Genomic DNA, 14,502 nt, shown 5'->3' on the forward strand with positions numbered 1-14,502 from the left:
GGGGAGAATAAAGGGCTATTTCACAGACTCCGACTACTGCCGGGCAGCGAAAACCTGCATGGCCAGGAAGCCGTGCCGCACTCAGTAGTTCAGAATGGCGGGGATGGCCACAGCCCGGCAGCCGTCCCTTTCAGTGATGGGATCCGGCTGCAACCTTGCGGCCAGGCCGTGGCCGTCCTGTGTGAATGGACACAATAGTGTTCATTAACAACAACTGTGCAGGAGCCGGAGCATGTGAAATAGCCCAAAGTCTTCCTGTATGGTTTGGGCATGTAGCAAAAACCAGACGGGCCAGAGCACATGTGGAGGCTGTAATCTCCCCTTCCCCATGTCCCTGATGATAGCTATCACAGGGACCCCCCTTGACAAGACACCCCTTGGACGGGACACCCCCCTACACGGGACGCTACAAGCTCCGGACTGCAGATTTTGATGTCTGGTCCGGCGGTTCAGTCCTGGTCCGGTTTTTACATAGTCCCTAAAACCGGACCCAGACAAGACCCTGGACAGCCGGAACGGACATCAAAATCTGCAGTCTTTCTGGAGGGTGTCCAGATTACATCCTCCTTGTATGGTCCAGACCGTTACGATTTTTTATTACATCCCCGGACCATACGATTTGACACTTTTCACCAGATTTATTGGACCAATCTGTTGGAATCTGATGAAAAGTTCCCAAATCGCACAAGTGTTTGTGGGGACCTTTCAAGTTTATGTTGCTTTACTGTGTGGCATAATTTGTAATTACTATGTGGGGCATAATATGGTGCAAGATACATGACTGTGTGGGGAATAATATGCAAGGGGTATTACTGTGTGTGACACAATACAGTGTAAGGAGCATTACAGGGTGGGCATAATATTATTTAAGGGGCATTACTCTGTGGGGCATAATATGGTGTAAGGAGCATTACTATATGAGGCATAATATGGTGTAGGGGGCATTACAGTCAGTACTTGGATGTTCTCAGATTTGACAGTAGTGAGCCAGTCGAGGGTACAGGAAATGTTAAGCTGGGGGTTTTATGTACTGGTGGTGCATGTACAGAGGTGACACTGGAGGGCACAGCTAGGAAGTGTTGGCAGGAACTCAAAACAGAGGCACGTAGTCTAAACCCACCTGTGGTCTTCTCCAGGGAACCCCACAAGGGGATATTCCTTTTGCTGCCCAGAGAATGCACTGATGAACTGGAACTGGTGGGTGAGTCTCGATGTGTTACTCAGGGAATCAATGGTCTCTGGCTTCAGTCTGGGTATTGATGAGATCACCTGTGAATTGATGGTCAGATTTATTTTTGGGAACCGACGGTCAGGTTTTCGTTCTGGGACCCGATGGTTCGGATATCAGTCTGGGAACCGATGGTCAGGTTTTTATATGGGAATAATGTGTAAGGGGCATAATTATGAGCCAGAAAAATGACTAAGGACATGAACTAGAAATACATTTTCCTATATCGGCCAATGTCCTGGGGTGCAGGGTGGGAATGAGAGGGGGTTTGCATTTTTACTGTTCACACTGGAAGCCATATTGTCTATAAATTAGGATAAATTGATTCTGTATATACTGTAGTGTCTGCTGATAGCTATAAGTTAGCAGTAGAATGGAATCAACCTGTCTGTCATTTGCTGCAACCAGTCCTTTATAGCACTTAGGGCCCGATTCAGACACGTTCGTTACTGGCCAAGTTTGTCCCCGTCCTCGATGGTCAGGTTTGTGCATGCGCAAACCCCCTGAGCGAACAGCTTCTGTGAGTTTTACACTCGCCAGGCCGTGTGCTCCATAGTGGGAGGAGTGGGGTGGGAAGGGGGCTGGAGCAGGTGTCTGCTTTGGGTGGGTGGTGATGTCACATGATGTCAGCACCCGCCCAGAATTTGGACATCTAGACTGACTTTTACCTGTTAACTGGAAAATAAAATCAGCTATACAGAGCCCGTATTTCTGGCATTGTAACGTAGCAATGGGGCTAAGATGATGTGATTCAGTGCAAATCACGTAATTGCTCTGAGTTATTTTCTTCTGTCAGCAGGGGGCTGCAGCGGTGATTGGAGGTGAGCATTGGGTGCCGCATGGATGTGGGATACCACTTTTCCATGTGTCTGGGCGTGCCAACTGATTTTCAGGAACCTTGTGAGCTCTTTGTCTCACCCATTGATTGTCAAGTTGTCATTATCATACATTATCAGTATTCGTAGTGTATAAATTGTGCACCTGCGTTTTTCTTTTTTTCTGAGTGACACTGCAAATCTTAGAATGGTAGTATGGTCTTATGGGGGGGCAGATGTATTATTCTGGTTCTAACGTATTTAAAATAATGGGTCCCGCTTCTCCTCCATAACGAGGAGAAACAGGTACCTGTAAAAGCCAAATGTATTAACCTCCCTTGCGCCAATAAGGAGAGACGATATTTCCTGTTTCCACGGCTCTCCTTATTGGCACTCCTTAAGTAGTCGACATCCCACACAGTGGTCCTTATTCTGGTTGTTTTGCAGACTTATTCTGGTTGTCCCCGAGACGTCGCCCGCAAAGGCACCCCCTCCCCCACCCAACCCCCTCAGGCATTAGGATAAGTTGCATAATCATCCATTCGCAGCCTTGGGTGCGGGGGAGAAATCATTTTCTGGTTAACGACCAATGAATGATTTCTTCGGAGCTAGCAGATCTGAGACAACTCTATGGTGTCTCTGATCTGCGGGTGCCTGATGATGTCAGCTGCCTGTCCCCCGCTCATGCGTCATCTGGGAATAACTATGGGAATGCCCAGCGTTCTCATGGAAACTCCCATGGAACGCTGGGCGTTCCCATAGGCAAATTCCCCGGCCCATCTCCCCACACCGCTCCACACCCCCACTCGGACTTCTGTGGGCGCTCGCACACAGTGGCTGCACATGCACATAAAAACCTATGCCCACGTGGGTGACCGATTGAATCAGAATAACCCCCAGTATTTCACAAATGACTAGACTTTCCAAGCCTTAAAGCATGATAAAAATAGATAATTAAGCTCCACAAAATAAAAATAAATAAATAAATACATAAATAAAAATAATAATCTGTTGGGGGTATGGGTAAAAACTGGATCGGACAAAACTCGGACTGCCGGAACGGACAGGCTCCATTAATAAGTTTCTGTCATTCCAGAGCTTGTATTGTCCGGTCCGGGGGGAGCCTGTCCAGTGGTGTCCTGTCCAGGGGATGTCTTGTGACACCTGTCACCAGGGAGAGGAGGAGGAGGAGAATAAAGCCTCCCTTTATGGTCCGGGGCATGTACCAAAAACCGTAACGACCGGACCACACGGGGAGGCTGTAATCTCCCCTTCCCCATGTCCCTGGTGATAGCTATCGCAGGCCTCCCTCCAGACCAGAAACCCCCCGGACAGGACACTACAAGCTCTGGAATGCAGAGTTTGATGTCCGGTCCGGCGGTCCGGGGTCTTGTCCGGGTCAAGTTTTTACTTATACCCCTTTCAGACATACGCGAAAATCCCGTTTTTTTTCACATGAACGCGCCCAAACCCAGGACTAGCGTATGTCTGAAAGGGTATACCCGGGATTTCACTCCCGGATACTGAGCACCTGCAATTGACCAGGGTTTTTCCCGGTATTTAACTCCCGGGTATAATACCCGGCTTATGTCTAAATGGGTTTACCCGGGTTTTTCCGTTTTAAACATGTGATGTTGCTTTTTTTTGCTGCCGGGGCGTGTCCTATTTTAAAGATGAAACACTGAAATGCTTGAAAAGCCTGGCTTATGTGTGAAAGGGGTATACCTGGGTTTTTCCCAGATTTGAGGTGTAGTGTGAGAGGGGGTCTGTTACTAAAATCCCAGGAGTGACCTGGGTTGAAAATCCCGGGTAAACCTGGACAAAATCCCGGGTAGTATGTCTAAAAGGGGTATTTGTCCCTCTGTTGGGTTTATTTACTTTGGTTTTCTCTTCCTGTAGCATCACGTTATATGTTTTCATTCCACTGAAGTACAGGGGGTTTCACATAAACTGTAACAATAAACCTCAGGAATGTAACATGTCTTAACATTGTCACAACAGTTATTTACAATGTGAGTAATACAGGTCTATACATAGCAGTGTATTCATGCACATATGGTAATGGTCACTGATGTACACACGGGGTGTGCAGGATGTGAGCCAGGATGTGCGCCCTGCAGTTTTCCAGAGTGCCAAGCAGAACTCTGAATTACTGTAGATCCTTTTAACGATTGAACAGACGGTTTGGCAATATCTTGTCAACAATATGGACGACATCGCTGACAATATTGCGTATATATCATCCAGTGTGCATGGTCAATAATCCCCCCCCCCCATCAGCTGTATATGCCACCAAATCTGATAATATAATTCTCTATTGCATGTGCGGAGCAGAGGGGTTAGTGATGTGTGACCGATATCGGTCAGTGTGTGCAGTCAATATAGTTATCCCGCGACACCACCTGTGGCTGCAGGAATCGCCTAGTGTGTACCCAGTATTACTGGGATGAGACTGGGGGCCGGGCTTGATTTATGTCTTTTTATGTGGAGATGGATGGTTCACAGTTTCTCATCCTTGACCATTTGGCTTTATGGTCACAGTAACTCCAGGCAGATTTGAAGCCTTGTGATAGGGTCTAAATCAGGCCCTATATCACATTGTAGGGGTGCCATTATGCAACACAGTAGCACCAATTACAATATGACATGCAGGACCCCATTTCTGTGCTTATGTACCACCCAATGGGGAAAAATGTATATAACACATCAGGGCAGGTGGGCCCCTGAGCAGCTGGACTGCCTACACCTATTTTAGCCATGCCCTTGCCTGTGTCCACATTTACTGTGTGGAGTTTGTATATTCTCCATGTGCTTGCGTGGATTTACTCTGGGTACCGTGTTTTCCTCCCACAATCCAAAAATATACTGGTAGGCTAATTGGCTTCCAACAAAATTAACCCTAGAATGAATGTGTGTGTGAGTACTTGTGGTTTGGCAAAACCACCCTTTCGTGTTTTTGTTTTGCTCGCTGACCAGGTTCCCGGCTTCACTAAAAACTCTTTCGGAGTACACACTGGAGAGGGGACAACTCAGGAAAAATAAAGACAGTTTGTACAGGGGGCTCCAAATTGCCTCTTGTTCCTGCCAGTACAGATATGGACTGTCTGACATGCCTACTTGCGGTAACCAATGTAATCCTCCACCATTTTTTCAGTGATGACAGCATCGCATGCAATGACAGTAGACATATCAGCAATTGTTGTCAAGTCCTTCAGTCCAGACCAGGGGCGAAATGTAATAGGGTGTGATTTTTTAGACATGTGCGATTTTTGGTCAAAAACGGCCGAAATCGCACATTTTCCGAAAATCGCACATTTAATAGGTTGAAAATCGCGGTAAAAAATCGCACTTTTTACCGCGAAATCGCACTTTTCTAAGTGCGATTTTTAGTCACATTTCAATTCGCATCCAGATGTTTTCCCATTATAAAGTATACAACTCGCAAATGTAATAGGGTGCGATTTTTGGTCAATGTTACCAAAAATCGCAAAAAAAATAGACCAGGTTCTGAAAGGCGATTTTGACAGAACCATGCACAGATCATTGAGATCTGTGCATGGTTCTGTTAATAAAAATGTGTAAAAGTGTTTTTATAAAAAAAAAAAGGCGTGGGGTCCCCCCTCCTAAGCATAACCAGCCCCGGGCTCATTGAGCCGGACCTGGTTCCAAAAATACGGGGGGACAAAAAGCATAGGGGTCCCCCGTATTTCTGAAACCAGCCCCGGACTCTTGGACCGGTCCTGGTTCCAAAAATACGGGGGACAAAAAATCTGGGGGTCCCCCGTATTTTGAAACCAGCACCGGGCTCCAACAGCCCGCGGTGTCATGCCACAGCCGGGGGACACTTTTTATACAAGGTCCCCCGGCCAAAACATGAGCACCGTGGCTGGTCAGCCTTGGACGGGGTACCTGGAGGAGTGGGGACCCCCCCAATAAAGGGGTCCCCCCCCCAGGCTTCACCCGTCCAGGGCTGAAGCCCGGGGCTGTCACCGGCGTCCGTGGCCAGTGGACGCCGGCCTGATAGGGTTAAATTCATCATACATATCATTACATTGCTTTTTACCGGCGAACTACAAGTGCCAGCAGACCTCCCCCGCATGCTGGGACTTGGAGAACCACAAGTCCCAGCATGCGGGGCATTAATGGGCCCGCTGGGACTTGTAGTCCACCTGTAAAAAGAATGTTTATAAAAAACACACACACAGAGAAGTACAAGTTTATTACACACACACACCTCAATTTTACACCAGCGTTACTTACCATTCCTGGATCCAGCGCTGGTCTGGCTGCTTTACAGCCGGCTCCCCCCGAACTGACAGGCAGCGGGGAGAAGCGGCTGTCTCCGTCGCTTCTAACAGCCTCTGTAGCGCTGTCCGAGTGCTACAGAGGCTGAGAGCGTGATTGGCTGAGCTACAGTATGCGTCTCCATGGAGACGCATAGCTCAGCCAATCAGGACTGAGCTATGCGTCTCCATGGAGACGCATACTGTAGCTCAGCCAATCACGCTCTCAGCCTCTGTAGCACTCGGACAGCGCTACAGAGGCTGTTAGAAGCGACGGAGACAGCCGCTTCTCCCCGCTGCCTGTCAGTTCGGGGGGAGCCGGCTGTAAAGCAGCCAGACCAGCGCTGGATCCAGGAATGGTAAGTAACGCTGGTGTAAAATTGAGGTGTGTGTGTGTAATAAACTTGTACTTCTCTGTGTGTGTGTTTTTTATAAACATTCTTTTTACAGGTGGACTACAAGTCCCAGCGGGCCCATTAATGCCCCGCATGCTGGGACTTGTGGTTCTCCAAGTCCCAGCATGCGGGGGAGGTCTGCTGGCACTTGTAGTTCGCCGGTAAAAAGCAATGTAATGATATGTATGATGAATTTAACCCTATCAGGCCGGCGTCCACTGGCCACGGACGCCGGTGACAGCCCCGGGCTTCAGCCCTGGACGGGTGAAGCCTGGGGGGGGGGGACCCCTTTATTGGGGGGGTCCCCACTCCTCCAGGTACCCCGTCCAAGGCTGACCAGCCACGGTGCTCATGTTTTGGCCGGGGGACCTTGTATAAAAAGTGTCCCCCGGCTGTGGCATGACACCGCGGGCTGTTGGAGCCCGGTGCTGGTTTTAAAATACGGGGGACCCCCAGATTTTTTGTCCCCCGTATTTTTGGAACCAGGACCGGTCCAAGAGTCCGGGGCTGGTTTCAGAAATACGGGGGACCCCTATGCTTTTTGTCCCCCCGTATTTTTGGAACCAGGTCCGGCTCAATGAGCCCGGGGCTGGTTATGCTTAGGAGGGGGGACCCCACGCCGTTTTTTTTTTAACTTTTTTTTTTTGGAACAAAATCGCATTTATGAAAATGCGCACATTTTCATGACTGAAAATGCGCACATTTTCATGACTAAAAATCGCGGCAAATCGCGGCAAATCGCGGCAAATCGCATTTTTTGCCGCTAATTCGCATCTCATTACATATGCGAATTCGCGGCAAAAAACGCGATTTTTAAAGGTGCGATTTGGTGCGATTTTTTTTTAGTCTAAAAATCGCACCCTATTACATTTCGCCCCAGATGTCCAAACTCACTCCTGCCTGCCCTGCATCACCGTCAGTGGGTCGGTTAGGAAATCTGAGTTGTTTCTTCACAGTCACAGTTGTGGGAGAAAATGAAGGAGGAGCTGGTGCCGTGTGCCGTTCCACTTCAGATGACAATCTCCCGAGGAGCAGGTTGTTGCATCTCTGCAGACTTGTGACCACTGGAAACAGAGACACAACATAGGCTTTAAACCAAGGATTGAGCATGCTGGTCAAAATGTAGTAGTCTGATTTTAACAGATTGCCCACCCTTCAATCCTGGTAAAGTGAATTAAGGGCTTCATCCACAAGAGCTACATACTTAACGGGATCACTTGTTTTAGCTCCTTTACTTTCTCCAGCTGCTTCTGCAATAGCCTGATGAGGAGAATGACCTGATTCAAACTGGCATTGTTTTAATTGACTTCACATGTGGCAAGTTCAAAGGGTTGGGGAACCTTGCACAACACAGAAATAAGCCTCCACTGCACTTCAGTCAGGTGCATCCCCCATCCTTTGCCTCTGACATAGGTGGCTGTGTAGGCTTGAATGGACTTTGCTGCTCCTCCATCCACTGCAGCATATAGAGGGTAGAATTCAACCTCATCGTTACCTCTTGTTTAAGGTGATTGCAGGGCAGGTTCAGGAGGGTTTGCAAATTGATTGTGTGGGCAAAACACGGGACATGCAGAAATTTGCCCAGATGTAATGCCCACACAATATTGGTGGCATTGTCAGATACTGTACCACAAATCCCCTTGAGTGTCTAAGTAGGGTAAGCCATTGTGCAATTAATTCCCTCAGTTTCTCTAAGAGATTCTCAGTGTGTTTTGCTTCTTAGCAGGGGCTGGCTGGCAACTTTTAGCCTAGGGGGCAAGTCCAGAGCACTGGCCCATAATCAGCCAAGTCACCGTCGGAAGGAATGCTTTTGCGCGCCGTAGGCGCGTCGAAAAATTAGGGGCGTGGCCTATCATAAGGGGCGTTGCCTGTACCATGATTGTATTGTGTACCTGCAGATTGCACATTTTAGCAAACCTTGTAATACCCATTACACATAAAGCCACATGCCGTAATGCCAATTACACATTATGCTGAACACCATGATGCCAGTTACACATTACGCCCAAACACTGCGATGCTAATTACTCAATACACCGCACACTGTGATGCTAATTACACATTATGCTGCACACCTTGATGCCCATTACACCCCATACTGTGATGGCAATTACCCAATGCTCCCCACACCGTAATGTCCATTACGCCCCATACCATGATGCCCATTACACCGCACAATGTGATGTCCACAGTGCCAGATATGCCCCCACAGTGCAAGATATTCCGCCACAGTACCAAATACACATATGCCCCCACAGTGCCAGACACAAATGCCGCCACAGTGCCAGATATTCTGCCACAGTGCCAAATACGCATATTCCTCCACAGTGCCAGATATGCCCCCAGAGTGCCAGAGACACATATGCCCCCACAGTGCCAGAGACACATATGCCCCCACAGTGCCAGAGACACATATTCCCCCACAGTGCCAAAGACACATATGCCCCCACAGTGCCAGAGACACATATGCCCCCACAGTGCCAGAGACACATATGCCCCCTCAGTGCCAGAGACACATATTCCCCCACAGTGCCAAAGACACATATGCCCCCACAGTGCCAGATATGCCCCCACAGTGCCAGAGACACATATGCCCCCACAGTGCCAGAGACACATATGCCCCCACAGTGCCAAATACACATATGCCCCCACAGTGCCAAATACACATATGCCCCCACAGTGCCAGACACATATGCCCCCACAGTGCCAGATACACATATGTCCCCACAGTGCCAGATACACATATGCCCCCACAGTGCCAGATACACATATGCCCCCACAGTGCCAGATATGCCCCCACAGTGCCAAATACACATATGCCCCACAGTGCCAGATACACATATGCCCCCACAGTGCCAAATACACATATGCCCCCACAGTGCCAGATACACATATGCCCCCACAGTGCCAAATACACATATGCCCCACTGTGCCAGATACATATATGCCCCCACAGTGCCAGATATGCCCCCCACAGTGCCAGATACACATATGCCCCCACACAGTGCCAGATATGCCCCCACACAGTGCCAGATATGCCCCCACACAGTGCCAGATATGCCCCCACACAGTGCCAGATATGCCCCCACACAGTGCCAGATATGCCCCCCACAGTGACAGAAACACATATGCTGGGGTGAGGGAGGGGGGGGGGGGGAGAGCGCTTACCCACTCGCTAGCTGCGGGCCGTGCTGCGGCTGGATCAGCTTCTCCAGCCCTCCTGCGCTGGCCGCGGCTTCCAGAACACGGCCGCGGCTACAGGAAAATGGCCGCCGGCCTCCTGCACTGAGAACATGTCCTCAGTGCAGGGGGCCGGCGGCCATTTTCCTGTAGCCGCGGCCGTGTTCTGTAAGCCGCGGCCAGTGCAGGAGGGCTGGAGAAGCTGATCCAGCCGCAGCACGGCCCGCAGCCAGTGGGTGGGTAAGCGGCCCGGGGGGCATATGGCACTCTGCCCCCCGGCCCAGCCCGCCCCTGCTTCTTAGTAAAACTGCATAGTGAGCTGGCGTTTCAGAGGTGCTGCTGCTGCTGTTGTTGCTGCGGAAGGCGATGCATCTATCCAGTGGGTGGGTCACAGTAATATAGTCCTTTGTTTGCCCTGTACCACTTGTCCCCATGTCGGTGGTTAAGTGGACAGTGGGTACAACTGCATTTTTCAGGATACTGAGGACACTTTGTCGGACATCTCTGTACATCCTGAGTATCGCCTGTCTAGTGAAGTGTAATATAGATGGACTGAACTAATGGCGGATACCGGACACACATCTAACACCAACATAGCTGTCAAGGGCTGAGTAATCTGATTTGCAATAGGATGATTGCAGTTGTACTTCATATTCCTGACAATATTCCTGACTGTTGGACGGTCAATTGCTTAGTGAAAGTAGTGGTGTTGCTACTTCCCCATCGGGATGATGAACGGCTCACAGCAGCATCAGCAGAAGTAGGCGTAGCACTGCGATACTCCGGAGTAATCCCAGATGGGAGAGGAGTCAGTCAAGACAGTGACATGGTCTGAAGGAGTACTAATTTTGAATGAAGATGACACTGATGAGAAGGGAGTTGGTGGTGTAGATTGCAGGTGCTTTGATACAACAGGAGACCAAAGGGATTTAGCTGTCACTGGATGCTTATGCTCTTATCCAAAGTGTCTGAACTTGATAGTGACTTATGATGAACGCACTGCAGGGGATGTAATATGAAGGATGTTCCCAGGTGGTTAACATCCTTACCACTACTAATTTTACTATCACATAAGGTACATACGGTGACACAGATGTTGTCTGGATGGGGGTAGAAATAATTCCAGACTTATGACGTGGATCTTTTGATCCTTTGCCCAGACATGTTGACATCCTTTTTTTTGGCCCCATGGAAAAACAATAACAATGGTCTCGCACGGTGCCTGATTTAAGCAAACCACATCACCGTCCTCCTCTTCAACGCCTTCCTCAGCGACAGCTACACCCACACCTGGTGTACTCCAACAATGACATCTTCAATTTGAATATCAGAAACTGGACTGTGGGTGCTCCTTCCAGTACTTGCAGAGGGAGTGCAAATGGTGGAAGGAGCCACCTCTTACCGTCCATTGTTGGAAAGGTCAGGCATTGCAACTGCCGTCACCCTTGGACTCTCCTTGGGGATTTGTGATACCATCTTAGATTGCACAGTTTTTGGAGTGGGAGGAGGGCTTCCATCGTCAGGTGAAGCGGAATCACTAGTCATAAACATATGCCAGGGCCTTAGCCGTTCCTTGCCATTCTGTGTTGTAAATGACATATTGGCAAGTTTACATTTCTCCTAATACAGTATGATTTTAAAAAACTGGGTCATTTTACTGAACTTTGGCTTTTTGGATTTGACATGCCCTCTATGACATTGGGCATCGGCCCTGGCAGATGACGTTGAAGCATTTCATCGTCTATGTCATGGCTAGTGGCAGCAGCTTCAGCACTAGGAGGAAGTGGGTCTTGATCTTTCCCTATTTTATCCTCCAAGTTTTTGTTTTCCATTTTATTTGACATGCCCTCTATGACATTGGGCATCGGCCCTGGCAGATGACGTTGAAGCATTTCATCGTCTATGTCAGGGCTAGTGGCAGCAGCTTCAGCACTAGGAGGAAGTGGGTCTTGATCTTTCCCTATTTTATCCTCCAAGTTTTTGTTTTCCATTTTATTTACTGTATTGTAGACAATGTACCCAACACACAACAGGCTCCCCTGCTGTACTTTTTCTGTGTGTCACAGACAGTGTACCCAATACACACAAGGCCGCGCTTAATTGTGTGTGTGTCACAGAGTGTACCCAATACACAACAGGCTCCCCTGCTGTGCTTATTCTCTATGTCACAGACAGTGTACCCAATACACACAGGGCACCGCTTAATTGTGTTTGTTACCGAGAGTGTACCCAATACGAACAGGGCACTGCTTAATTGGGTGTGTCAGAAAGTGTACCCAATATACAGGCGCCCCAGGCCATAATGTGTCACAGTGTGATAAATTAAATTCACAACAGGCACAGGTAGCACATGAGTCAGACACTTTACTGGACTGATATAGCAGTGTGCCACTTAAGAGCACTGAGCATAGCAGGTCAAATCACCACAACACACCAACTCACAGCACAGTACAGACACTAGCTAAGTATCTCCTCTCTCTACCCCTCTCCAGGACTGGAGTGAAATGGCGCAGAGACACAGGACTAATATAGGATATGGGTCTCGCGAGAATCTAACAGTGGGATGATGATGATGTTTTGCCTCATTCCGGCTTCCAAGTTTGGGCCGGAAGACCCGAACGTACTCAGATCTGTTCTTGGATTGCAGAGTCCGTTAGCGTTTTGGATTTAAAAAATCTGAATGCGCTCATCCCTACTTTTTGGGCAGATAAAATACAATAAATACAATCCAATGTTAACTTAGTGATCTAAGTTAATTTAATTATTTTACTATAACATGTTCTGAATAAGAAGCTGGAGCAAGAACAAGAAGAGAACAAACAGCTGGATGAATAATAAGCTAAAGCTGTGAGCACATGGTACGATATTAGCTATTGATTTTGACTATATATTCAAAATCTAGTAGAAAGTCTGAATCCCACAGTGTTCATTCGCATTCAATGCCGATGCGCACCCCTGTTTCGTCAGTATCGCATAGAAAAATAGACTGTGCAGGCATCTTGACTATAGCTGTGGCCACGGGGGCCAATCCGTCAAATCGATATCAGCGGCCACCGGGACCCAACAGAGTGCCGGCATCATCTGGCAGGGAGGGAGGGGCGCTGCGGCAGGGGGTGGAATTACCAGCAGATGAGCGACAGGGTTGGCGGCTTTCCATAGTAGAAAGTCGTCCACCCCCGGGAAAATCACTGGCAGGGAGGGAGGGAAACCGGCATTGTCAGGGTGGGACGGTGCGGCGGGGGAGTGGTATTACCAGAAGATGAGCGACAGAGTGGGCGGCTTTCCATTACCATTGAAAATCATCCACCCCTGGGAAAATCCGCACCATGCGTCCGCAGATTTGCTTCAGATTAATTTAATTTCAAATGTAAACAACATCCTGCAAATGGTATTAAAAAAAAGTAACAAAGAAGTAAATAAATAAGGTATCACACATTGCACAAACAAGAAGCAGCAATGCAAGGGTTACAAGGAGAACCAGCCTGACAACTTAGCCAATCACACTGCACTTTGCAGGAGCAGCTCAAGGGGGAGGGATTAGGCTGCTGCCAGTCTGGGTTTCAGACATTAAAGTGAATGTCTGGGATTCTTTTTTCTGCAAGTATCCCAGGACGCCTCTCTCTGCGGGCTAATTACACAACTAACACACTGATATAATATGTGTGCCTGGGCAGGAATGCCATGTAATGTTACAGACTGACATGAATCATTTTGTCCAGCATCCCAGGTTGTCCCTCCCATATCCTCTGTAGACTCCCAGGCATCTGGAACACAGACAGTAGTTCCTACTTCATTGGCACCTACAGTATAAGAGAATCATCGTACTGCTTCTGCTCTAGACTTGTAAACATCCAATGATCTGGCTGTTAATCTGCTGTGCTCAGGCTGCCTAGAGGGAGCCTTGTCAATGTTTTGGCAGCTCTTGCTAGTGTCAGCTATAGCAGCCCCCCTGAGCTGCACTGAAAGCCCCCCATGTGTGAGCACAGAGTTCAGCCGAGTATGGGGTCCTGGGCTCCGGGGAGAGGTTGTGCTTCCTGCTCGCTATTTCTACATCCAGGCTGCAGACACACAAGGAAACAAGTGAGTACTTTTTAGTAAACTAATTTCAGATGAATATAAATGTCATAAAGCATAAAATCAAAACATAAATACATTGGACATAAAGTAAAACTACTTTCCTTTAGATAGCATTTGTGAAAAACATTTTTTTATACCAGTGGTTCCCAATCTGCGTGCTGCGGGGCACTTACAGGGGTGCCAGGGGTTGGTGGTCCAGCACCACATCAAATTAAATGTAATAGGCAAAAGCAGTGCTTATAAAATATGTGACAAACAGAATTGCAGCCCTGTCCACCGCCCGATAACTGGATGACAGGTAAGCACTATTTATAAAATGTTATTTTAATTTCTCAAAATATTGTTAATTTCTCAATAAAAAACTTTGGTCCTAGGGGTACTGTAAAAAAAAAAATACTACAGGGTGCAGTGATCCAGAAAGTATGGGAACTACTGGTGTATGCTATACTAGTGAGTAATCTAGGTGCAGGGTGCTGATCAGTGAGGAAGGCATGCTTGCTAGAGCTACTTTAACTGTAGCCATA

The 14,502-nt window shown here is 48.3% G+C and overlaps 1 protein-coding gene across 2 annotated transcripts in view; it reads left to right on the forward strand.

Moving 5' to 3' along the window:
* Positions 1-14,502, forward strand: part of POGLUT2 (protein O-glucosyltransferase 2) — a 110,353-nt gene that overhangs the window by 883 nt on the left and 94,968 nt on the right. Inside the window, exon 1 of one of the 2 annotated variants that reach the window (XM_083168648.1) lies at positions 13,469-13,981. The exons of the other annotated variant lie outside the window; for it this stretch is intronic. Coding sequence (XP_083024774.1) covers positions 13,809-13,981 — 173 coding nt within the window. The 5' untranslated portion in view covers positions 13,469-13,808. Of the gene's footprint in view, positions 1-13,468; positions 13,982-14,502 lie in introns of those variants that run through there. 2 annotated transcript variants of the gene reach the window in all.

This window comes from Crinia signifera, chromosome 2 (genome assembly GCF_055691185.1).
Source record: "Crinia signifera chromosome 2, ASM5569118v1, whole genome shotgun sequence".
Lineage (NCBI taxonomy): Eukaryota > Metazoa > Chordata > Amphibia > Anura > Myobatrachidae > Crinia > Crinia signifera.